The sequence below is a fragment of the Geotrypetes seraphini genome, chromosome 11 (assembly GCF_902459505.1).
Source record: "Geotrypetes seraphini chromosome 11, aGeoSer1.1, whole genome shotgun sequence".
Classification (NCBI taxonomy): Eukaryota; Metazoa; Chordata; class Amphibia; order Gymnophiona; family Dermophiidae; genus Geotrypetes; species Geotrypetes seraphini.
In genome coordinates, this window is record NC_047094.1 from 58,077,195 (window position 1) to 58,100,762 (window position 23,568).

At 44.5% G+C, this 23,568-nt stretch overlaps 1 protein-coding gene across 3 annotated transcripts in view; it reads right to left on the reverse strand.

The window, feature by feature from the left end:
• The window catches only part of TRAP1 (TNF receptor associated protein 1), a 197,591-nt gene extending 176,786 nt beyond the window's left edge, over positions 1-20,805 (reverse strand). For 2 of the 3 annotated variants that reach the window (XR_004541110.1, XM_033963646.1), the window contains exons 1-2: positions 20,610-20,805; positions 7,469-7,633 (exon numbers count right to left, since the gene is read on the reverse strand). Coding sequence is in view for 2 of the 3 variants with exons in the window: in XM_033963646.1 (XP_033819537.1) it covers positions 7,469-7,633; positions 20,610-20,718 (274 nt within the window). In the remaining variant the exon portion in view is untranslated. The remainder of the gene's footprint in view (positions 1-7,468; positions 7,634-20,609) is intronic. The other variant, XM_033963644.1, reaches the window with a different exon arrangement.
• Between the last annotated feature and the right edge of the window lie 2,763 nt (positions 20,806-23,568).

Consider the following 23,568-nt stretch of genomic DNA (forward strand, 5'->3'; position numbering starts at 1 on the left):
TGGGAAGCAAATGCCGCCTCCGCAACAACCGAAGAACTAAACGCATCTACTGCATGCGCCCCCACATCCAACCGGTAATGCTGAGATAAAACACTCTCAGAAGACCAAGTAGCCACAAGCCAAAACTCCTCCAAGGAAAGAAACCTCAGGACCGAGTCCAAGAAGTAGCCATCGCTCTGGCAGAATGGTCATGAAGTTCTTCCGCCAACCGCTTCCCTGCTACCAAGCCAGCATAAGGAATGTCCTCCTGGACCCATCGAGCGATGGAGGCTTTGGACGCCGCCAAACATTTGAGGCGTCTCTTGAAGAATACAAAAAGGTGATCTAAACAACTAAAAGTCGTTAGAAGCCTAGCTCGCGGAGAACGCTACGCACTTTCAAAAAAATGCAGTGAATAAAAGTACGTCTCCACATTTCTCCTCCCAGGAAGAAGGAAGGAAAAGTGAGAGTGGCATAAAAGAAAGGATGACACCACCTTAGAAAGAAATTGTGGTACCGTGTGAAGATTTTGTAAATCAGAAATAGGAATCCCCGTCAAACAAGGCCTGCAACTCAGAAAACCGCAGAGCTGAAGCCATGGCCACAAGAAACCCTGTGTTCAAAGGCACAGCCTTTTAGAGTCTCAAAAGACAAGGATGAAATGAAGCCTTCGGTAAATTGCGAAGAAGCACCTTAAGACTGTACTCTGGACAGAACTTTCTAAGAGGTGTAGGAATATACCGAACTCCGTTTAGGAACTGAACTACATGAAGCTGAGAAGTAAGCAAAGAGCAAGATACCTAGCCCTTGTAACAAGCTAAGAATGGACCTTGAAACTGAAGGGAATTGAACGCTAAGCCCTTGGCAATACACTTGTGCCAAAAAAGAACTCTGGAAAGGTGCAAATGTTGAAAAGTACCCAAGAAAGGAAAAACCTCCAAAAGGAGGCAGAAGCCACAAGTGAAGATTTCTGTATCGCCTGGATAAGAGAAGAAACAACCTGCTCCGCGCATAACCCTTACACGTCAGCCATGACTTTTCAAAAGCTAGGTCGTAATACCAAAGTAGTACGAATATCCATGTTGACTGGACCCTAGGTGAGCAAATCCGGAGATACCAGGAAACTCCACAGTCCAGCTGTCGAAAGACTCATCAGATCCGCATAGCAAGGATGGCGCAGCCAATCCAGAGATTCTATAAATACTATGCCCTGAAAGCGAGCTTGAGATGCCAAATCCAAACACTCATCATCCAGGGAAAACACTGAAAAAAGAGAAACCAGAAGCGAGAAAGAAGCCACGCTGCTACCCCTCCTCTGACTCCCACTCCCTGTGTCCGCCGAAGAAGCTAGGAAGCTTAGAATTTCGAGGCGAGGCCATGAGGGCTAGTTCCAGGAGATCTCACTTCCACACTTTCTAAAGCGTACACAGCGCTGTACACTGTAACATACAATAAATGGGCCATGCTCAGATTTCGTGGAGAGAAAGTCTATCCAAACTCTTTTCCTGACCCGTAAAAGATCTGCCAACAGAAGAGGAAGATGAGGGATTGAAGTAGAACCATAACTTTATTCGTCCAGGCTGTAGAGAAATGCCACCATCATAATACTGACTGACAAGACCTTCAGCATCATTCTGGAAGAATGATCTGAAGTTCCAGAAATGGTAGCCTGACCATGCTCCAGAGTAGAAGAATGAACAAGTACTGAGTCACCTCTTAAGACCAGACTCCTGGAGCTGAGGAAGGAAGGCACCGAGCCCCCAACCCGACAGCCCGGGATGTTTGGTGACCATGAGCTAGTCCAGCAAAGACTGAGGCATGCCTTTGAAAAGAGAAATCTCGCTGAGTCACCAAAGTGTACAGAGCGATGCTTGAGGAGCCTACCAAACAATTGGAGCCCTGAGATACCGAGAACCACCAGAACAAAAGCGACTGCTGTAGCGTTATAATGGGAAAGCAAGCCGAAGTTCCCAGTGGAGTCAGCAACAGGGATCCTAGAATCCCATACTCTTGGTCATGGTGACCGAAGAAGAATGCAAACCTGAGACTGTGACTCATCGCCCTAGTCTCTGGGAAGAAACACATTTCTCTCCTATTTGAATAAAAACATCTCCCCGATATACCTATAAATAGTACAGGAGAACAAGAGCGCTGTGCAAATTCGAAGATTCACGTCCAAAGAACTGAGGAAAAGAAACCACCCTTTTCAGTCAAATGGCCTGACTGGAAGACGCCTGAACCAAGCAGACAGTCAAGAAGAGAAGCTTCCGCCTACACACGCAAGCGACTGCACAAACACTCTGGCAGCTTTCAACAAGCTACTCAAACCTTAAAACGCGCTATGAAGGTAAGGGGAAGGGAGGGAGATGCACGGACCGCGCGAGGGGTGCCGAAAGGCAGTGAGGTGGCAAGAGGGAAGGGTGAATGCTACAGGGACAGGGCAGTGAAGGGGACGGTGGTCTGGTGACAGAGCAGTGACACGGAGAGATTTTTTCCCCATGTCATTCTCTAATTAGGAATTAACTTCCCATTTTAGTTAGATCAGAGGGCTGTTATACACTTCTTAGAAACAGGCTACTGGGCTTGATGGACCACTGGTCTGACCCAGAAAGGCTATTCTTATGTTCTAAATTTTTATCATGAACAACAGGAAGACGGCAGGCAGGTAGTCAGAAAACACCCAGTTGACAGAGACATAACAAATCACTCAGACAACTCAAAAGGGAAGCAAGAAATGGAAGCCCAAGGAAGTCAGAAGATGAGCTTTTCAGTCTTCTGTACAGGCTGCAATATGTATGACTACCTCCCTTCGGGGATTCGGGCATACATTTGCAGTCGGTGCATAGAGCTGGATAGCTTGAAATGGCAAGTCCGGCTACTAGAGGAGACAGTGATGGAACTAAAAGAACTCCTAACCTTTGAAGATAGAATCCGCGAACAGGAGAAGCTTCTAATGGAGTTCAGTGTAAACAAAGAGGTCAAGGAGCTAGAAAGATTCATCGAGGAAGCTCATCAGAAACATATGGAGATCCCAGGGCTGGAAAGAGCAACCCAGGAAGATGGCCTGGCTGAGAGGAGAGAAGACACCCCTACAAATTCAGAAGAGAATGAAGCTGAGATAGGGGATGACCACACACCAGGAGAAGGAGAGAACACACATGAAGACGTCCCCCCACACAAAGAGCTGAATCCAGCTTCAAGCGTATCGCAGGAGAGAGAAGATTGGCCCTACACCAAGGATGTGGATTTACGACCCCCAAGGAACCCCCGAATAAAGAAGATGGGGATTGTCGTAGGAGACTCCATTATACGTCATGTGGACAGCCACACCGCAGGAGGGAGAGAGGATAGAATCGTCACCTGCCTGCCTGGAGCAAGAGTGAAGGATGTGGCCAACAGGATCTCCAGGATCATAGACAGCGCAGGGGGAGAGGACACTGCTGTGCTTAGCCACGTGGGAACCAATGATGTGAGTGGATGGAAGTATGACAGGGAAGAGATGAAGGGCCAGATCCACTCACTTGGAAGAAAACTGAAGATCAGGGAGGTGAATGTGGCTTTCTCAGAGATCCTCCCGGTACCAAGAGCGGATGGAAAGCGACAAGGGGAATTGCAAGCGATCAACGCCTGAATGAGACGATGGTGCGAAGAGGAAGGCTTTGACTTCGTGCGCAACTGGCTGGCGTTCTGGGGAAAAAGCAAGTACAACAGGAAGGACGGACTATACCTCAACAAGGAAGGAGCAAGAGTATTGGCAGGCAACATGAAGAGGGCCATCGAGAAGGCTTCAAACTAAAGGACAGGTGAAAGCCGACAGTCGACCACCAGTCGATGGCCCGGACGACAAGATGCCCCGAAGAAAGAACTACGGACAACTACTCAGACACGGGAGGGGACGACCACAAAGCAAATAAGGGAGACAACGCAGAAGCAGAAAAGGATACCGTGAAAGAAACAGTAGGGACTGCTAAGCTTAAAAAGTCCAAGAAGGTAGCACAAAGGGAACTTAAATGTATGTATACGAATGCTAGAAGTCTGAGAAACAAAATGGGAGAATTAGAGACCATAGCAAGACACGATGAACTGGAAATCATTGGCATAACAGAAACATGGTGGAATGATGAAAACAAATGGGACACAGTACTACAAGAATACAAACTATACAGAAAAGATAGAGTAGGGCAAAAAGGTGGAGGTATTGCCCTATATGTTCAGGAAAGAATAGAATCTGTTAGAGAGGCTACGACGGAAAGGAAAGAGAAGCTGGAGTCCCTCTGGATCAAGATTCCTAGACACAATGGAGCAGACACAAAAATTGGCCTTTACTATCGACCCCCAGGACAGACGGAGGAGACATACTCAGAAATGATAGAGGAAATTGAACAAGAATGTAGGACAGGTAATGTAATAATCATGGGAGACTTCAATTTCCCGGGGATAGACTGGAACCTGGAAACCTCGAACTGCGACAAGGAGGCCAAGTTCCTGGAAGCGCTAGGGGACTGCTTCCTGGAGCAAATGATGGGAGAGCCGAAGAGAGGAAACGCCACCTTGGACTTGGTCCTAAATGGCATTACAGGACCGACAAAAGAAGTAGAGGTCACTGTCCCGCTGGGGACGAGCAATCACAACATGATCAACTTTAAACTTGACATCGGGAAACGTACCAAAACCTTAACCATTACCTTAAACTTTAAAAAGGGAAGATACGATAGCATGAGAGACATGGTGAAACGACGGCTCAAAAATAAGATGGACAAAGTTAAAACGGTAGATCAGGCAAAGTCCCTAATGAAAAATACTATCACGGAAGCACAAAATCTCTACATTCCGAGGATCTCCAAAGAAAGGAAAAACAAAGGCAAAGGAGAACCGGCATGGCTTACTAGAGAGGTGAAGAAAGCCATAAAAGAAAAGGACTCTTTTTAAAATATGGAAACACATGAAAACAATCGAAGTTTGGAACTAAGAGGATCAGAAGAAATGTCACAAGGTAGTGAGGGAAGCCAAAAAGGACTATGAGAAAATAGCACAAAAGGCCAAAAGTTTCAAGCCTTTCTTTAGGTACGTAAGAGGGAAAAACCCCACAAAAGAGGTGGTAGGACCGCTGGACGACCAAGGAAGAAAAGGGTATATCAAGGAAGACAAACAAATTGCAGACAGACTAAATTCCTTCTTTGCGTCTGTCTTTACGAAGGAGGACACCACAACAATACCAGAAGTAGTGAAAGTATTCAAAGGAGTAGAGGACAGCCTTGCCACGGTAGAAGTGGACTTGGACCAGACATACTACCAGATCAACAAACTCAAAAGCGACAAATCCCCTGGACCAGATGGAATTCACCCAAGAGTCTTAAAAGAATTGAAGGTTGAAATCGGAGAACTATTGCAAAAACTTGCCAACTTGTCAATTAGAACTGGACAGATACTGGATGACTGGAAGATAGCGAACGTCACGCCAATTTTCAAAAAAGGATCAAGAGGAGAACCGGGCAACTACAGACCGGTGAGCCTTACTTCTCTGCCTGGATAGATGGTTGAAGCACTGATTAAGGATGACACTTGGATACACACGACCTGATGAGCCAGTCAACATGGCTTCAGAAAAGGGAAATCATGTTTGATGAATTTACTTCAATTTTTTGAGACCGTGAACAAACAAATCGATAGTGGGGAATCGGTGGACATAATATACTTGGACTTCCAGAAAGCGTTCGACAAGGTTCCACATGAGAGACTACTCAGGAAAATACAAAGCCATGGAATAGAGGGGGATATTATACAAAGATGGATAGGAAACTGGCTGGAGAAAAGAAGGCAGAGAGTGGGCATAAATGGGAAGTTCTCATACTGGGAGAAAGTGACTAGCGGGCTCGGTACTTGGGCCCATCTTATTTAATATTTTCATCAATGACCTAGAAGAAACATCCAGTGAGATCATCAAGTTTGCAGATGACACAAAGCTATGCCGGGCAATCAGATCGCAGAAGGATAGCGAGGAACTCCAAAATGACTTGTGTCAGTTAGAGAAATGGGCGGAGAAATGGCAGTTGAAGTTTAATGTGGAAAAGTGCAAAGTAATGCATTTAGGCGGAAAGAACAAGGAACACGAATATAGAATGTCAGGTGCAACTCTGGGTAAAAGCAAACAGGAAAAGGACCTGGGTGTACTGATAGATAGGACACTGAAACCATCAGCACAATGCGCGTCGGCGGCAACAAAAGCGAATAGAATGTTAAGCATAATAAAGAAGGGAATCACGAGTAGAGCGGAGAAAGTTATAATGCCGCTATATAGAGCAATGGTCAGACCACACTTGGAATACTGTGTCCAACATTGGTTTCCCAACCTAAGGAAGGATATAAAACTGCTGGAGAGGGTGCAGAGACGAGCAACAAAGCTAGTAAAAGGTATGGAGAACTTGGAATACGAGGAATGACTTAAGAGACTGGGATTGTTCTCCCTTGAGAAAAGGAGACTGCGAGGGGATATGATCAAGACCTTCAAAATAATAAAAGGAATCAACAAAATAGAGCAGGAAAAACAATTATTTACAATGTCCAATGTGACATGGACAAGAGGACATGGACTGAAGCTAAGGGGGGACAAGTCCAGGACAAATATCAGGAAGTTCTGCTTCACGCAACGAGTGGTGGACACCTGGAATGCTCTCCCAGAGGAGGTTATTGCGGAATCCACTGTTCTAGGATTTAAAAGCAAACTAGATGCACATCTCCTTATGAGAGGCATAGAGGGGTATGGGTGACTTAATTTACGCCAGGTGTACACCTGGCAGAGCCTCCACGTGTGTGGATCGCCGGACTTGATGGACCAAAGTCTGATCCGATGATGGCAGTTCTTATGTTCTCTATTTTGTTTGTAACTGTACATCTTATTATGTTCTAACTGGGTTTGTCATCAGAATTTAATATTTTGTTATCCACCTTGAACTCGTAAAGGCTTTGGCAGAATACAAATTGGAATGTAATGTAATTAGCATGCAACTGATTTTTAAATTACCAAGGAAACCCTTACCACCACCTGTTTTATAGGTGGTAAGAGCTCCCATGTTATCCATTTGCTAACTAGTTAGCATGCAGTAATGCAGATGCGCTAACTGGTTAGCACAGAACACAGAATTTCTGCCTTCAACTTGTCCCCTACAAAAAATAAATACATTTAGTACATAGCATGTACAACAGGTAAAACTAAGTGGAATGTTTTAATGCATCCCACATTAGGCCATTTTTGCTACATTAACACCTAATGCAACTTTGTAAAAGAGTACTTCAGACTGTGAAACTTCCAGGAACAAATACCTACTGTATGTACACCACTTCAATGACTTTCAGGCTTGTAAGTGGAATACTGTATAAGAAATTAAATTCAAAAAGCACACCTGACTGAGCATATTACATACAACCATGTCACTTAAAGGATTAGTCTATGTTTAAGCAGAAGACTGACATTCTCACAGTGAAGCCCTACCTTGCACGCTCTCAGTGTTGGTAATGAGCGTGTGCAAAGGCTCATTTTCCTTGTTCTTCGCTGTCTGAGTGCTATAATGGCACCTAGTAAGAACTCCAATGGCAGCCAGGTTAAGACCAGGCCCAGACTGGCATTTTGCCCTGTGGGGGAAAAGGATCACTCTTCCTATGGAAAGAAAATTATTAGATTTCAGATCAGTTCTTACTTGTTATTCAAGATTAGAATTTAAACTAAGACTAAGATGACCATACCACAGCAAGCCCTGAAGCACAGGCTAAACCAGTTTTGGCTTTGCTCTATTCTATCTATGGACTCACAGTAACAAATTCTCTTAAGCAAATATTAGAACTCCATAGATACCACAAGGTCATGATCAGGCCAATTCATCATGACATATTAGTCTTTTATTAGCCTATGTTCCTATAAGGAAACTGGCCTTATAAAGATTATCATGTTTGCACATCTGACCCCTTTTATTAGCTTTTAAATTGTTCATCAGATTTCTGCCTTGGATAAGAGAACTTCCAGTGATCTTCTGCCCATACTGTTATGTGCTTTCGACATCCCTTCTTCCCAGATTGAAGAGCAAATCTCTAGTACTTTGTGCTACTTTTGCCATTGTTCTACGGCAGCTAGCTTGATCCTGTCATTATTACTTATCTTCTCCCCCTCCCCAATTTTGTGTCCATTTCTATTTAGGTGCCCTTTATATCTTTCACCTCATCCCAACCACATAAAAATGAACTAATTATGTCACTTAGGCTCTGAAGGTTTCCTCTCCTTTTCCTTACCCCCTTTCAACAATTTTTATTGATGACATTTCTTCTAAATGAAATTATATTTACTTATTTACAACATTTATAGACCACTTAATATCTAAGCGGTTTCCAGCAACAAACATACATAAAATTTCTAATAAAACATATTAACATAAAAAATACCAATTTCTATTTTCTCATCATATATGGTGACTGAATATCAAGGCAGCTGAAGAAGGAAATAGCCTCCTTACAAATAGACATCAACAAAGAGTTGTGTCTTTGCTCCATAAGATGCACTTTTTCCCCAAAAAATAGGTATGGAAATAAGGGTGCGTCTTATGGAGCAAACAACCTTCCCCCCCCCCCCCCGGTACCCCTTTTTAATCCCAGCAATCCAGCGCTCCTGCCCTTCCCTCGCTCTACCTTCTGATCTCTTCTGGCAGCGGCACAAAGCAGGCACGAGCTTTTCGCGGCCTGCCTGGTCCCACGTCGCTCTCTGAATGGCTGCCATCGGTTCTCGCGGGACTCAAAAAACCTGATGGCAGCCATTCAGAGAGCGGCACGGGACCAGGCAGACCATGAAAAACTCACGCCTGCCTTGTGCCGCTGCCAAATCAGGAGGCAGAGCGAGGTACCAGGCAGACTGCGAAAAGCTCAAGCCTGCCTTGTGCTGCTGTCGGATGAGATCAGGAGGCAGAGCAAGGGAAGGGCAGGAGCGCCGGACCACAGGATTAAAAAGGGGTACGCAGGGGGGGTGTTGTAATTTTTATCAGCTTCCTGCTTTCTTAAAATAGCCTCAATAGTTCCATTTAAATCTTAGGGAACAGTATTGGATTTTCCAATTACAATCTGTCTATCCCAATGGTCTCAACGAAAGTGTGGAATGGAACACTATCATTTAACTGGATTTCTAGTGGGGGCTTCGTGTCTGGGTTACAGGTTGGATTCCAGGTTCGGGTTTTGGTTGTTTCTTCCTCTCTGTCTCTCTTTCTAATCCTGCGGTTGTGTGTATGTGGGCGTACTCCCGCCCCTTTGTGTGATTCGTTGGTGTATGGTTGTATGATTGGTTGGTTTGTGCATGACGTCGCCTTTTGATCCGTTTTAAGCACGAGTGTTGCTCCGCCCGTGCACCCCGCCCTCCAGCCGACCTCTTCGTTTTTGCTTTCGTCGGGGGTCAGGTTCCTGAAGAAGGACTCCTCCCCGAAACCAGCATGGTTGAACTTTTTCTCCTGGCGCGGTTTTTGCTCGTTAATGTGTGAGAAGTGTCTCAGATAAGTATTTATTTTTCAACTTGTATGTGATTTTTTGTTTTTGATTTTGCTGAATGTTTTTGGGGGGTCTAGCTGGCAGGGTTTTGTTTGGGGGTCGCTCAGGTATTTTTGGTTGAATTACATTTGATTTATTCACTGGTTTATTATTTGAATGATTTATTGAATTACTTAATTTGCAGCACACCAGGGTGCTCGATGATGGTGTGGGGGTGGAGGCTTACCGCCTTGACCCAGAAGTGAAGTGTCGGAGCTGGACTCCTATCGCTGATGGTTCACACTGAGAGCACCCTTCACTTATATTATATTATATTATAATCACATGATTCTGGTTGTGAGTCGTGAATATAGGTTTAGTTCCCTGAGTGCCCTTCAAACAAACCCTGAAGGTGACTTGAATTGCCTCGTTACGTTGTTTCTATTGTAGGATTTTTGGCAAAAATTGAGTGTATTTGTTGTGTTCTTAAAATAGCCAGCAACTTGTCTGCTTTTCCATCCCAAGAAAACTGTGGGGCTGTGAAAATGTCTTTAGCTTTGTTTGAGGAAGGGGAGTGCAGGCAAAGCCTTCTTAAGTGAGCATTCAAATTCATGTAAAAGACTGCAGCACTGAACAGACCAACACGGTGCTAGGGATGATGGCTATACCTGCAGCAAAATTGCTTTATTTTATGCTTCCAGTGTCCACTGCAAAATTTTTATGAAGCAGTTCAAGATGACTGGAAAGGATTTTGCACAACTATGGTACCTCAGGAATACCATTAACGCAAATATCATGGTATCTTACATGCTGCATTGCTTGTCCCAGTTTGAAAGGCGAAAAGACCAGAGGGGGGATAGAGCAGTGCGGTGGGACAGGGTACACCATTTGGTTTAGAATTTATTTTTCTTGTTTTTCTACCTCTATAGCTAGGTGCGTCTTATAGAGCAAAAAATATGGTAAATGTCCAGGTAAATTCTTTAATAAATGTACCCCAGCAATGCAAAACATTCTTGTTTTTGAAAATACATATCGTACACTTCTTTCTTTAATCGCTTTTAGTCTTATGGCCCCCTCAGATCTCAATACCCTGCCAGGTCTATAAATCTCCTATAATGCACCAAACCAAGCTGGTGCTGATCTATACAGAACCTGGTGAATCAAGGTCATAACTTTGTACTGTACTCTCTATTTAATTGGTAGCCAATGAAGTTGTTTCAAGTCTGGTGAGATGTGTGCCATTACAACGGTTGTCATCCAATGTAAATCCCACCCCCTCTCTCATTATGTACATTCAATTTTTGTTTGAAATATAAAATCCATAGACTGTATATAATAGACAAATTCCAGCAGAATTAACTGAAGACAAAGACGAAAACCAGGACCACTCCAGTATCCGTTAATGCTCCCCTCTCAAGGATTAAAAAATAATTTATTCTGTATAGGGACTGAACTCTTTAGCTCCCCTGGAAAGACCCTGGTGAAGCCCTTCAAATGGAGAGACCCCTTGTATCCCTACCCCCTCTCCCACTTCCTGGACTAAAATAAACAATTGAAACTCTCGAACTACAATGAATAATGGCACAAAAAAGGAATGAACCACCTTCCTATCCCAAATATCTACCATAAAGATCAATTATGTGTATCAGTGTCCCCAAGTTGATTCAAGATACAACTTTGAATTTGTGGGGATAAAGATTATATGTAGGAGCCCCAAATTGAGTAGAATTGCCGTTGGCACGTAAAAGTGAGGCTCAAAGCCCTAAGTTCCCACAACAGAAACTCATGCAGTTTGTTTCGCCAGTGCCAAAAGGAGGGCAGCACATCTTGAGTCCAATACTGAAGAATGCAATTCCTTGCCCACTATACAGGCCTTCAGTACCTAAAATCTCAAATCTTTTCCCTTAATCCCCAAAAAGGAAACCTGTCCTAATAAGATACCTCCAGTGTGAAAAAGAATCGATTGTCATAAAATACGCTCCAGGTATCTGATTGCCCTTCAAAAGGTAGCAATGCACTGACAGCCCCATATATATCTATAAAGGAATTAGATTCTTGCTTACACTTCTTTACAAAGATCAAAGGGAGAGTCTATGTTGGGAGACATAGGCATGACATAACACCCAATATTGGCACTCTCGCAGTTCAGCTGATGTTACCAAAGAAGGGATAGAGCGTATAAGCCGCAGCAGCTCTAAGGAGGACACATCATAGTCTACATCTGTTCCCCATTTAGCTGCAAAATGAGATAGGTCTTTAGGTGGTACATGCTTTAACAACTTCTTATGGAAAAAGGAGGACCAGTTGGGGGTCCATATTTTTGGACCATATTTTTTTGGACCATAAGACGCACTTTTTTCCCACCTCAAAGTGGATGGAAATCTCGGTGAGTCTTATGAAGTGAAGATACAAAATTTGTACCCCCCCATACAGTTGTAAAACACCCCCCACCCACTTTTTAAAACAAACACCGCCCGCCCCCCCTGCCGCGGGACCATCTTTTTAATACAAACACCCTGCCCTTAATACAAACACCCCGCCCCCCGCTGCACCTTTTTCAAACAGCCTGGTGGTCCAGTGTATAGCCCTCCCTCGACGGCTCTCTTACTATTTCCTGGCCAGCGGCGCCAGTCAGGATCGTAGTGGTCAGGAACAAGTTTTACGCACTCCTGCTTGGGCCCGCACCGCCTTCTGAATGGCTGGTGGCAGTTTTCACGGGACTCACAAAAACTGCCGCCAGCCATTCAGAAAACAGCGCGGGGCTAGGCAGGAGCGCATAAAGCTTGCACCTGACTTTTGCACTCCTGACCCATGCGCCTGCTGCCCGGAAATAGTACAGAGCCGTCGAGGGAGGGAAGAATTTTAAAAGATATGGGTTAAAAAAAAGAAAAGGTACGAGGGTTAAAAGGGTACGGGTGGTTTGATTTAAAAGGTATGGGTTTTTTTTAAAAGGGTACGGGGGATATCATTTATAAGGTACGGGGAGGTGCAGTGGGGTCTTAAATTCCCTTTCCTCTTAAATGGAGGGGGGGGGGGGACACTGGGCTTCCCTGGTCCTCCATTGACCTGCCACTCAGAAAGGAGGGGTTCGGGAGAGGTGCAGTGCCTTTATTGGTGCAGTGCCTTTATTAGCTGGAAGGCCAGAAGAGATGGGCCTCCAGCGTTTCTTTTGATGGATCAGACTTTGTATGGGCCAGTTACTGAATCCAGAGAGTTGGGCTTTGGAGTTTGGGAACTTATTGTGATTGTTGGTCTGCTAGGGAGGGGAGGGACTTGTTCTATATATAAGATGGATGAGCTATACATGCCTTGCACGGTTGTGTTATATTACTCTAGTACTCTTAGATACAAACAGGAGAAACTGCCTTCACACCAGTGAACAGCAAATAGAATAACAAAGGTGACCAATTGGTGTTCAGTGTCTTTTATTAAAATGGACTCGACACGATCGTGTTTTGGCACACAAGGGCCTGCCTCAGGAGTCTTGTGATAAATCGATGGATATAATTTCATAAGCCTTTTAACACATTCTGCAGCTCTCGTGAACGTCTGCTGCTGTCCTCTAAATCTAGGGTGCGTCTTATGGTCAGGTGCGTCTTATGGTCCAAAAAATATGGTATACCCTCTAAAAGATCTAAAACCTCCAAGGTCAAGGAGACTGTTGGCAAAGATTGTATGTAATGACATAACTGCTTATAAGCAAACCCATCAGACCAAGAGGTATCATGATCCCGTAGGGAGGCCAAGGATTTCATTGGCCCTCTTCAGTAAGAATATGGTTAAGATGAAAGGGTATGTACCAGGATTGTTCCATCTCCAATGGAGAAAACTAAACAGCTGCATGGAGCCAATCCTCTAAATATCGCAGAAGGCATGCCATATTCTATCATTTAATATCTGGTATTCCCATACTTCCAAGGTGCCAATTACCTAAAAAGGTAGAAAGGCTCAATTTAGCCTCTCCCCCAACAGAAACAAGTCAATAATTTATACAAAGATTAAATATCTGTAAACTTTAGATGTAAAGGTAGAGTTTGTAAGAAATAGCCATTTCAGAAAAACAACCATAGCATATAAACTGATACACCCCATAAGAGATAAGGGAACAGCCACCCAATGCAGAAGATAAGATTTTGTAAGAGTCATTAAATGGGAGAGGTATCAGTGCCCAGTTGAATACCTATATATTTAAACGAACTATATGCCTTTGTAAGGGACAATGAAAGTCTTGGGATGCCATCCCAAAGCGTCACCAAATATTCTGTTTTAGTCAGGTTCAATTTAAATTCCGAAAAATCCCCAAATTCAGCAAAGATCTCTAATAGCAGTAGTAGGGATTTCTCAGGCTGTGCGATATGGACAAGAATATCATCTGTGAAGGCCAAAAGCTTAAAAGTCTCTGACCCAATACGGACACTATCTATTTCTGGATTACTCAACACATCTTTGATAAACGAGTCCCAGGACTAGAACAAAAACAAGGGGACAATGGGCATCCCTGCCTCATTCCTCTATGCACCACAGAAGACTCTGAAATGCAACCATTAACCCCAAGTTTGCCAACGGACAGTGATATAATATCCAAACACCGGACAAAAAAGCTTCATGCTGTGGCCTTCTTCAGGGTATGCTGTGAAGTCATCAGCAATGCGGCAGAGGAACACCCGGGCGATAGAAGACTGCGATGCAGCCAGTCTAGATTGCTGCTGCCGCTGCCGGTTTGTTATAAGGTATTTATTTCGGTCTTGCAGTTCGGATGGGAGAGTTGGGTCGGCGGGGGGATAGAAAGATGCTACACAGGGGGATGGGAGGAAGGGGGGGGAATAGAAGCTGCTAGGGTTCTGCTGCACAAGGGATGGGAGGGAGGGATAGAAAGATACTGCACAAGGGGATGGGTGAGAGGTGAGAGGGTGAAAGATACTGCACATGTGGGGGAGAGAAAGGAAATAGGAAGAATTGGGGTGGAGGAGAGGAAGGGAAAGATGATAATTGTACATTAAAAAATAAGATATCCCTGAAAACAAGACACTGGTCATATTAATTTTGGGCACAAATAAGGCACTAGGTCTTATTTTCAGGGAAATACGGTATGTACAGTATATGCTCTCTTTTCCATTATTAAGAGGAATCAAGTCCATTAGTAAAATTTCAATTTCTTTCCATATTTACTAACTGCGATATGGCATGGGCTACCTCCTCAAATTAGATTGTGTTTTATCTCTTCAGATCTTTTGCAAAAACTAAGTTTCATCGCTTTTTAGTCTATAGCTCCAATGAATGTGATCTAATTATGTAAACCGAACGAGCTCTTATTTTTAGGAGATGATTAGGTAGGTATATAAGACTAAGAATTAAATTAGATTAGACTAGATTAAAACTAGCAGCAGAAAAGCACAGTTACTTTTCATAACAGGTGCTATCCAGGGACAGCAGGCAGCTATTCTCACATATGGGTGACATCATCAGCGGAGCCCGGATACAGAAACTCGCAAGCAGACTTGCTTGAAAAAACTCGAAGTTTCGAGTCGACTGCATCGCGCATGTGCCTTCCCGCCCAGCATAGGGCGCATCTCCTCAGTTCCGATAGCTAGCAGAGAAGCCAACCAGGGGAGGTGGGTGGGTTGTAAGAATAGCTGCCTGCTGTCCCTGGATAACACCTGTTAGGTAAGTAACTGTGCTTTATCCCAGGGCAAGCAGGCAGCCTATTCTCACATATGGGTGACCTCCAAGCTAAACAGAATGGGATGGTGGGAGTGTTGGCAATTTAGGAGAATAAATTTTGCAATACAGTTTGGCCAAATTGTCCATCCCATCTGGAGAAAACATCCAGACAATAGTGAGAAGTGAAAGTATGAACTGAGGACCAAGTAGCAACCTTGCAAATTTCCTCAATAGGTGTAGATCTGAGGAAAGCTACTGAAGCTGCCATTGCTCTGACTTTATGGGCTGTGACTCTACTGTGTAGGGGTAATCCAGCCATGGGCATAGCAGAATGAGATACAAGCAGCCATCCAGTTGGAGATTGTACGCTTAGAAATAGGATGTCCCAACTTGTTTGGATTGAAGGAGACAAAAGTTGAGGAGCAGTTCTGTGTGGTTTGTGTAAGGTTTGAAGGTCAGGTCCCCTACAAGGTGAGGTGGTAGGGGTTATGTGAGAGGCGCCCTTACACACGCCAGGTCCCAGGTTCAGTTCCCTCACAGAAGATTCACCAGGAGTAGAATCAAATAAGAAACACAGCCAGAGGTGATTGCAAAAAGAATATATTATAGAAATAGGCTTACAGAAAAGCAATATTCAGAAGCATTACCATTAAGCATTACAATTAAGGAGAGAGCAAAGCAGTTTCCCTGTTTTACAGAGTTCAGAGGCAAAGAGACAGAGAGTCTGAAGTTCTAGGGAGAGCCAGAGAGAGAGAGAAAGGGGGATGGGGTGATGGTCTAAGCTTCGGGTTCCATAGATAAAGAGAAGGATAGACAGAGATAGACAGAGAAAGAGATCCATGTGTCTTGCAGAGAGGAGGCTTTTATAGCTTTGAATCTTATTCTGAATATAGAAAACTATTGAGCTTCAATAGAAGTTAAATCTCCCCCTCCTTAGTACACTTATGTTAGACAGACGAAGAATAGGCTGAAGTCATATGTGATTTCCAGTATGTCTCTGACAATAGTTTCTGATTAACTTTAGTTATCTGTGCACCTGGACCCATTGTCCTAAGCACCCTCTTAATCAGACATTAACACCTTTTAGCTAATCATGATTTAATCAGGGCTACTTGAAACCGTCTCCCTGCCATCAGGGTCTATCTGCATTCACATGCCAGAGTCAGATTGATATAATTTCCCATAGGCTTTTGCTGACATTAGTTATTAGCAATAGCTATGCTGACAGTTTGGTGCGTTCCAAATACAAGGCCAAAGCACGTTTACAGTCGAGTATGAAGAGCTACTTCTCCAGGATGAGAATGAGGCTCTGGAAAAATACTGGAAGAACAATGGATTGGTTGAGATGAAATTCCGATACAACTTTAGGGAGGAATTTAGGATGAGTACGGAGGACAGTGAAAGGTGGATCAGCAACTCAAGCTTGTAGCTCACTGACTATTCGAGCAGAAGTGAGGGCAATGAGAAACACCACTTTCCAAGTGAGATACTTCAGATGAGCCTGGTCAATTGGTTCAAATAGAGGCTTCATCAGTTGAGCAAGAACAACATTGAGGTCCCAAACCACAGGAGGTGGTTTGACATTGAAAAGTCCTTTCATGAATCTGGAAACCACCAGATGAGCAGAGAGAGGTTTCCCTTCAATAGGCTGATGGAAGGCCGCAATTGCACTGAGATGGACTCGGATCTATGTAGACTTGAGGCCAGAATTGGATAAGTGCAAAAGGTAATCCAAAACAGAAGATAAGGAGGAATGCTGAGGCTCCTTATCGTGAGAGATGAAGCCCAGCTGAAGGGTAGCACTCTGTATTGGAAATGCAGATTTCCCACCCGAAATCTGAGGTATTGACGGGAGGCCAGATGAATGGGAATATGAGTGTAGGCCTCCTTGAGATCCAGGGAGCATAACCAGTCGTTCTGCTCGAGAAGGGGATAAAGGGATGCCAGGGACAACATGCAAAATTTTTCTTTGACCAAAAATTGGTGGAGGGCCCTGAGATCCAGAATGGGCCACAGATCGCCCGTCTTCTTCGGAACAAGGAAGTAACGGGAGTAAAACCCCTTGTCCAGTTGTTCCAAAGAAACTGGCTCGATAGCATGGAGACGAAGCAGAGCTTGAGCTTCCTGAAGAAGGGCGGTCTGGGATGGACTGGAAGGATACTCTCTTGGAGGAAGGTCTGGAGGAACCTGAGTGAAATGAAGAGAGTATCCTTCCCTGATGATGGTAAGTACCCAGAGGTCAGATGTAATTGTCATCCATCAATGGTAAAAAAGATGGAGATGACCTCCTATAGGGGGAAAAGAAGGCAGAGTCAGAACGGTGGAGGTTATGCTCTGTTTTAAACAGTCAAAAAGGATGAGTAGCCGTAGGTGCAGCAGAAGGTTGAGGTTTTTGTTGCTTCTGAGGCTGCTGTTTCTTAAGAGGAGGGCGATTATAAGGAGCCATCCTCGGAGCAAAACGCCGCCGATAGATAGGAGCAGGGCGTGTAGGTTTGGCAGGAGCTGGCTTTGGCTTAGGTCTGACAATAGAAGCAAAAGATTTTTCATGGTCAGACAGTTTATTGGTGGCTGCCTCTATAGATTCATCGAAGAAGTCATTGCCCTCACAAGGAATATTAGCTAAGCGGTCTTGAAGATTAGGGTCCATGCCAATCGTATGAAACCAGGCAAGGTGGCGCATAGCTACAGAGCAAGCAGCTGCTCGGGCAGACAACTCAAAGGTATCATAAGATGACTGGAGGAGATGCAATCGGAGTTGAGATAAAGAAGCAAGGACTTCTTGAAATTCAAATGCTTTTGAGTATCCAAATAAGTCAAGAACTTTGATAATAGAGAAATAAGGAACTCAAAATAAGTAATAAAATGAAAATTATAATTGAGGACTTTTAGAGGACATTATGGCATTTTGATAGATGCGACATCCGAATTTGTCCATAGTTTTCCCTTCCCTTCCAGGAGGAACGGTGGCATAGACCTTGGAAGGATGGGACCTCTTCAAGGAGGACTCGACAAGCAGGGATTGATGAGATAACTGTGAGTTGTCAAACCCTTTGTAATGCACAGTTTTATACCTAGAGTCCAATTTTCCTGGAACAGCTTGTATGGTTATAGGTGTCTCCAGGCAGCGACCAAAAATCTGATTCAAAAGCTTATGAAGAGGAAGCTTAAGTGACTGCCGGAGGTTGAGGAAGATGCATGACTTTGAGATATTCCTTAGAGTATCTGGAGCCAGTATCTAATTGAAGATCCAAGTCCACAGCCATCTGACGAAGAAAAGATGAGAAAGATAGCTGATCTGCCAATGCTTTGCCTCGAGAAGGATTCGAGGATGTCAAGGCAGCCTGGGTCGAAGATGAAGCTTCGGCAGGAAAAAAGGCATCAAAAGAATATGGAGACTTGGACGAGGCAATCGAAACCGCTGCATCTTCGAGGTTCGGCATTGGAGATCTCGAACGAAGAGTCAGTGGTCTAGTCGAAGTAGGGGTAGATCGAGGCTTAGTTGAAGAAGGTCATTCTTTAGAAGAAGAACCATGCCTGGAAGGATGCCTTGATGAAGACCTCGATCGTCGGTGAGAATGTGCCTGGAAGCAGATCTCGAAGATCTTGCCTCGGAGACAAAAGCAGCCGATGCTATCAAAGAATGGCTAGGACTGGAGGCTGTAGATCAAAGCTCCAGAGGCTTCAACCTACAGAGGAACCTCGATGCACTCCCAAAGACTCTGCGCCTTGTATAGAGTGTGAGGATTCCTGCCGAAGCACTTGCAAAGATTCTGCTCCTTGCTTCACGTGCTTGGATGCCAGACCAGACACTCGCAGAGACTCTGCTCCCTGCAAAGAGTGTGTAAGCTCAGACTGAGGCAAAGGAAGTAGCTCGACCTCGCGGGAGTCTGCTGAATGCCCAGGCTGGATGAGAGGAAGAAGCTTCGGTCCCATATTAGTAAGGAACTGAATGAATTGCTTCTCCAACATGATCTGGAAAGAAGCCGACAAGGATGGATCCACGTCTGAAACCGGACCACCTGCTCTAGCTGGAGGTTCCACCGAGGCAGTGAGTGTGCTTCGACTTGGAAGTCTTAGGCACTTTAATCACTACCGCTGGAACTATCTGCTGAGCTATCCGACCTGAGGAAACAGGGGAAGATATAGCAGATGTCGTCAAAGAGAGAGAGCCGCTGCAAACGATGAAGGTCTGATGAGGCTCGAAGTGGAAGCAGTAGGGGTCGAAGTCGAGGGATCAGAGGAAGAATCCATCCCGAAGAGCTTATCCACCAAAATACAACAACAGTTGAAGGCTCGAGGTTGAAGCGTAGCACAACGCAGGCACGACTTGGGTTGATGTTTCGGTCCAAGGCACGTGAGGTAGCAACGGTGTGGGTCCGTAAGAGACGCTGGCACTTGCTACACTTCTCTAAGCCCGTGTCAGGCCGGGACATAGAAGGAAAAATAGCCGCCACAAGATCGAAGCCCTCGGGCTGTCTGTCCCAGCAAACGGACAGAAGAGGAAAAAAAAATTTTTTTTTTTTTAAACTAGAAATGAAATAAATAAAATAAGAACAGCGATTTGTGAAGAAAAAAATACAAACCGTGATTCAGAGAAGGCACGAAGTAACGAAGTTAAACGCAGAGAGTCAAAGACGGACTTCTCGGCTCCGCAGAAAACTGAGAACTGAGGAGACGCGCCCTACGCTGGGTGGGAAGGCACTCGCGCATGCGCAATGCGGTCAACTCAAAACTTAGAGTTTCTTCAAGCAAGTCTGCTTGCGAGCTGATGACATCACCCATATGTGAGAATAGGCTGCCTGCTTGTCCTGGGATTATTTTTTTTACTCTTCAGAACTGTATTAAAAGCCTTAGAATTAGAAAATCTTACACACAGCCTTTGGGTCTTCTGTGCACTTTTTTACATTAATGTTCAATAGCTAACATGGGATTTAAACGAGCAGTCTTAATATCAGTGTGTCTTTGTGCAGTTAATTTATAAGAAGAAACGCCTGACACTTGACAGATCTATGTATGACAGCATGTAATATAAAAACAATAGTATATCATGTTCATTTAAAAGGTGTGTGTGTGTGTGGGGGGGGGGGTCAAAAACTTTTTCTAGTCCTTTTTTCCCATTAGTTTATGTGGTCTCATACTGCATGGGTGTTTTCCTTCACCTAAAGATTTTCTCTACTAAGATCAATAACCTTAGGGGCGAGACCTACGGTAACAAGCAGTTGACCTGGGCAATGTGCTGCAGCCAATAGAGTTTTCATACTCCTGACGTAATAGTCGCCTTGTTTAAATTTCGGACTAAATAATATGTACAATAATACTACCTGGTACTGCCACAAGAACAGGCAGAAAAAATGTATTTCTATCCAGTTACTTTCACCAATTGCATATGTCTCCACTCCAACCCTCTCTCCCCACGTGCGAGGAAGCAGCATCGGCAACACCACTGCCGTTGTTTCTTTTCTCTCCCACCTCACCTCGCGCCGCAGCCAGTCGTGTCAGCTCCGGGCCCCAACTTCCCGAAGTCCCCCATAGATGCAGCACCGGCCGCAAGCGACTCGATCTCTGCATCAGCGCCACAGCCATCTTCCCCCAAGCCCCTAACCTAACGGGTCCAGGCTTCTCTCGAGCGGCGCTCGCTTATGATGTCACCTTGACGCCGGTCAACAGGTTCATCCACCGAACTCGCGAGCTACAGTCATGTGATCACAGAGTTTCTTCCCTTTGCAAGATACGTGAGCAGGTCCGGGAGAGAGTGCATGTATGAACTGGGCCTGCGCTTGCCAGAAAAAAAATATATAAATTAAGAACAACAAGCACAAGGAGATTGTGTAGTGATTGTAGCAGTTTCTGGGTAGATAGAACCCACGTTCCAGCCATCATGCTGTGGCCTGCTTCAGGGTATGCTGTGAGGTTTGCGTTTGCAGTGTGTCTTTGTATATAGTGGGTTTAGGGGCCTAATTAAGAACAGGGCAGTCTGTGGGTCAATAAATTTGAATTTTTGGTGGGAAAGTCTGTTGGACTGACCTGTTGAGAACACAGGGACCACTGTTGGTCTTGAAATTGAATTTTAGTGGGAAAGTTAGAAACCCAAGGTTGAATAGGGAACAAATTTAAAATTTTTAAATTCTGACAAGAGTCAGTGGTCCCACTTTTAAATTGTCAGCAGTGGCGTACCTAGCATGTGTGACACTCAGGGCCCATCATTTTTTGGAACCCCCCCTCCCCCCCATCTGTACAAAAAACATGATTTTTAGTAACAAGCCACACGTCACACATGAGTACCTAGGAAAAGGCAGCATCTTACATACTGCAGTGAGAAGTACAACACCAATACACCCATTGTAAAACTAAACAAGCCAGATTAGTACAGGTCAATCCTAACAGAATACCATGTCTTTCGAACATATAGAACACAGAAAACACCTTCGCCTAGTATGGAATATGTAATCAAACTAATCCCTCCCTCTTTTACAAAACCCTAGTGTAGATTTTAGCCACAATGGTAACAGCTCTCACACTCATAGAATTCTGAGCATCAGAGCTGCTACCACCATGGCTGGCGCTAAAAAACGCTCCACAGTTTTGTAAAAGGGGGGATAAAATAGAAATACATAGACAAAGGTTAAATTGAACCAGCAAGAAGCTGGACTCTGCATACAATGAACAGTGACACGTCTCCTAAAGCAATAAATGAATAGAAAATTTTTGTTCTACCTTTGTCTTCTCTGGTTTCTGCTTTCCTCATCTTGTTAGTCTCTTCCTTCCATCCACTGTCTGCCATCTCTCTGCCCTTATATGGCATCTTCTCTCCTATGCCCCTTCCAGAAACTGTATGCCTCCCCCTTCCATCTCTCCTTTCACCCCCATTGGTCTGGTATCTGTCTCCTCTCCTTCCCCCTGCTCTGGCATCTCTTTCTCTGCTCCCTTCCTCCTGTTCTTCCCTGGTCTTCCTTCTCAATTTATTTTCTGCCTCTGTCTAAATTCTTTTTTACTATTCAGTCCTCAATTTCCCTCTTTCACTGTGTCTACCTATAGCTTGCCACCTCTTTCCCTCACCCCTTCCAGTAACTAACTATATCCTCTTCCCTCAATCCTGCATGTGCCCTTTTTTTTCTTTCTCCTCCCCCTTTCCCTCACACTTCCATTCAGCAGCTGTCCTTCCTGTCCTCCACACTTCCATTCAGTGTGTTACCCTCTCTATACCCCTTCCATCTACTGTTCACCCTCTATCTCGCCCCTTCCATTCACTGTCCTCTGTGCTCTTTCTATCCAGTTTGCACTCTCTCTCTCTCTCTCTCTTCTATATGGCATCTTCCCTCTTTCTATGCTCCTTCCATAAACTATCTATCCCGTGCCTCTTCTCTCCTTTGTACATGATTGATTTCAACTCTGTCACCTCTCCGTTTTTCTCTCTCTGTCACCACCAGTGTTCCCTCTAAGCGGGCGGGTGTTGTGAGCAAACTTTTTTCACCGTGAGCCAAAAATATCGGGCGCCAGCAAGTTATGAGCCAACTCGCCCGATTCTCCTCTCGCCGCCCTGCCATCTGCCGTACGCCTCTTCCGATCGTGCGCTGTGACGAGAAACGTGTGCGCTGCGATGTAATATTTTGTGCGCCAGCGCGCGCCAGCGCAGCTTAGCGGGAACACTGGTTCAAATGGTTTTATTTATTTCCCCAAATTTATTTTTGTTATACGCATTGAAAATATTTGATATTGCGTTTAAATCAAAATCTCAATAAACTTGAAACGAGTGCCCGTGAGATTGTGGGAGGGTTAAATACTCAAAACTTAGAAGTTTTTGCTACGCCAGCTTTCTGGTATCTTTACATACAGTGGCGTACCTAGCATATGTAACATCCGGGGCCCATCATTTTTTGGCACCCCCCCCCATCTGTAAGAAAAACATGATTTTTAGTAACAAACCACACGTCACACATGAGTACCTAGGAAAAGGCAGCATCTTACATATTGCAGTGAGCAGTACATCAATACACCCATTGTAAAACTAAACAAGCCAGACCAGCACAGATCAATCCTACACCGTCAATCCTAACAGAAAACCATGTCTTTCGAACACACAGAACACAGAAAACACCTTCGCCTAGTAAGGAATATGTAATCACAAACTAACCCCTCCCTCTTTTACAAAACTGTAGTGTGGATTTTAGCTACGGAGGTAACAGCTCTGATGCTCATAAAATTCTGAGCATCAGAGCTGCTACCACCAAGGCTGGTGCTAAAAACGCTTCACAGTTTTGTAAAAGGGGGGATAAAATAAAAATACATAGACAAAGGTTAAATTGAACCAGCAAGAAGCTGGACTCTGCATACAATGCTTCACAGAAACAGTGACACATGTCTCCTAAAGCAATAAATAAATAGAAATTTTTTTCTACCTTTGTCTTCTGTGGTTTCTCCTTTCCTCATCTTCTT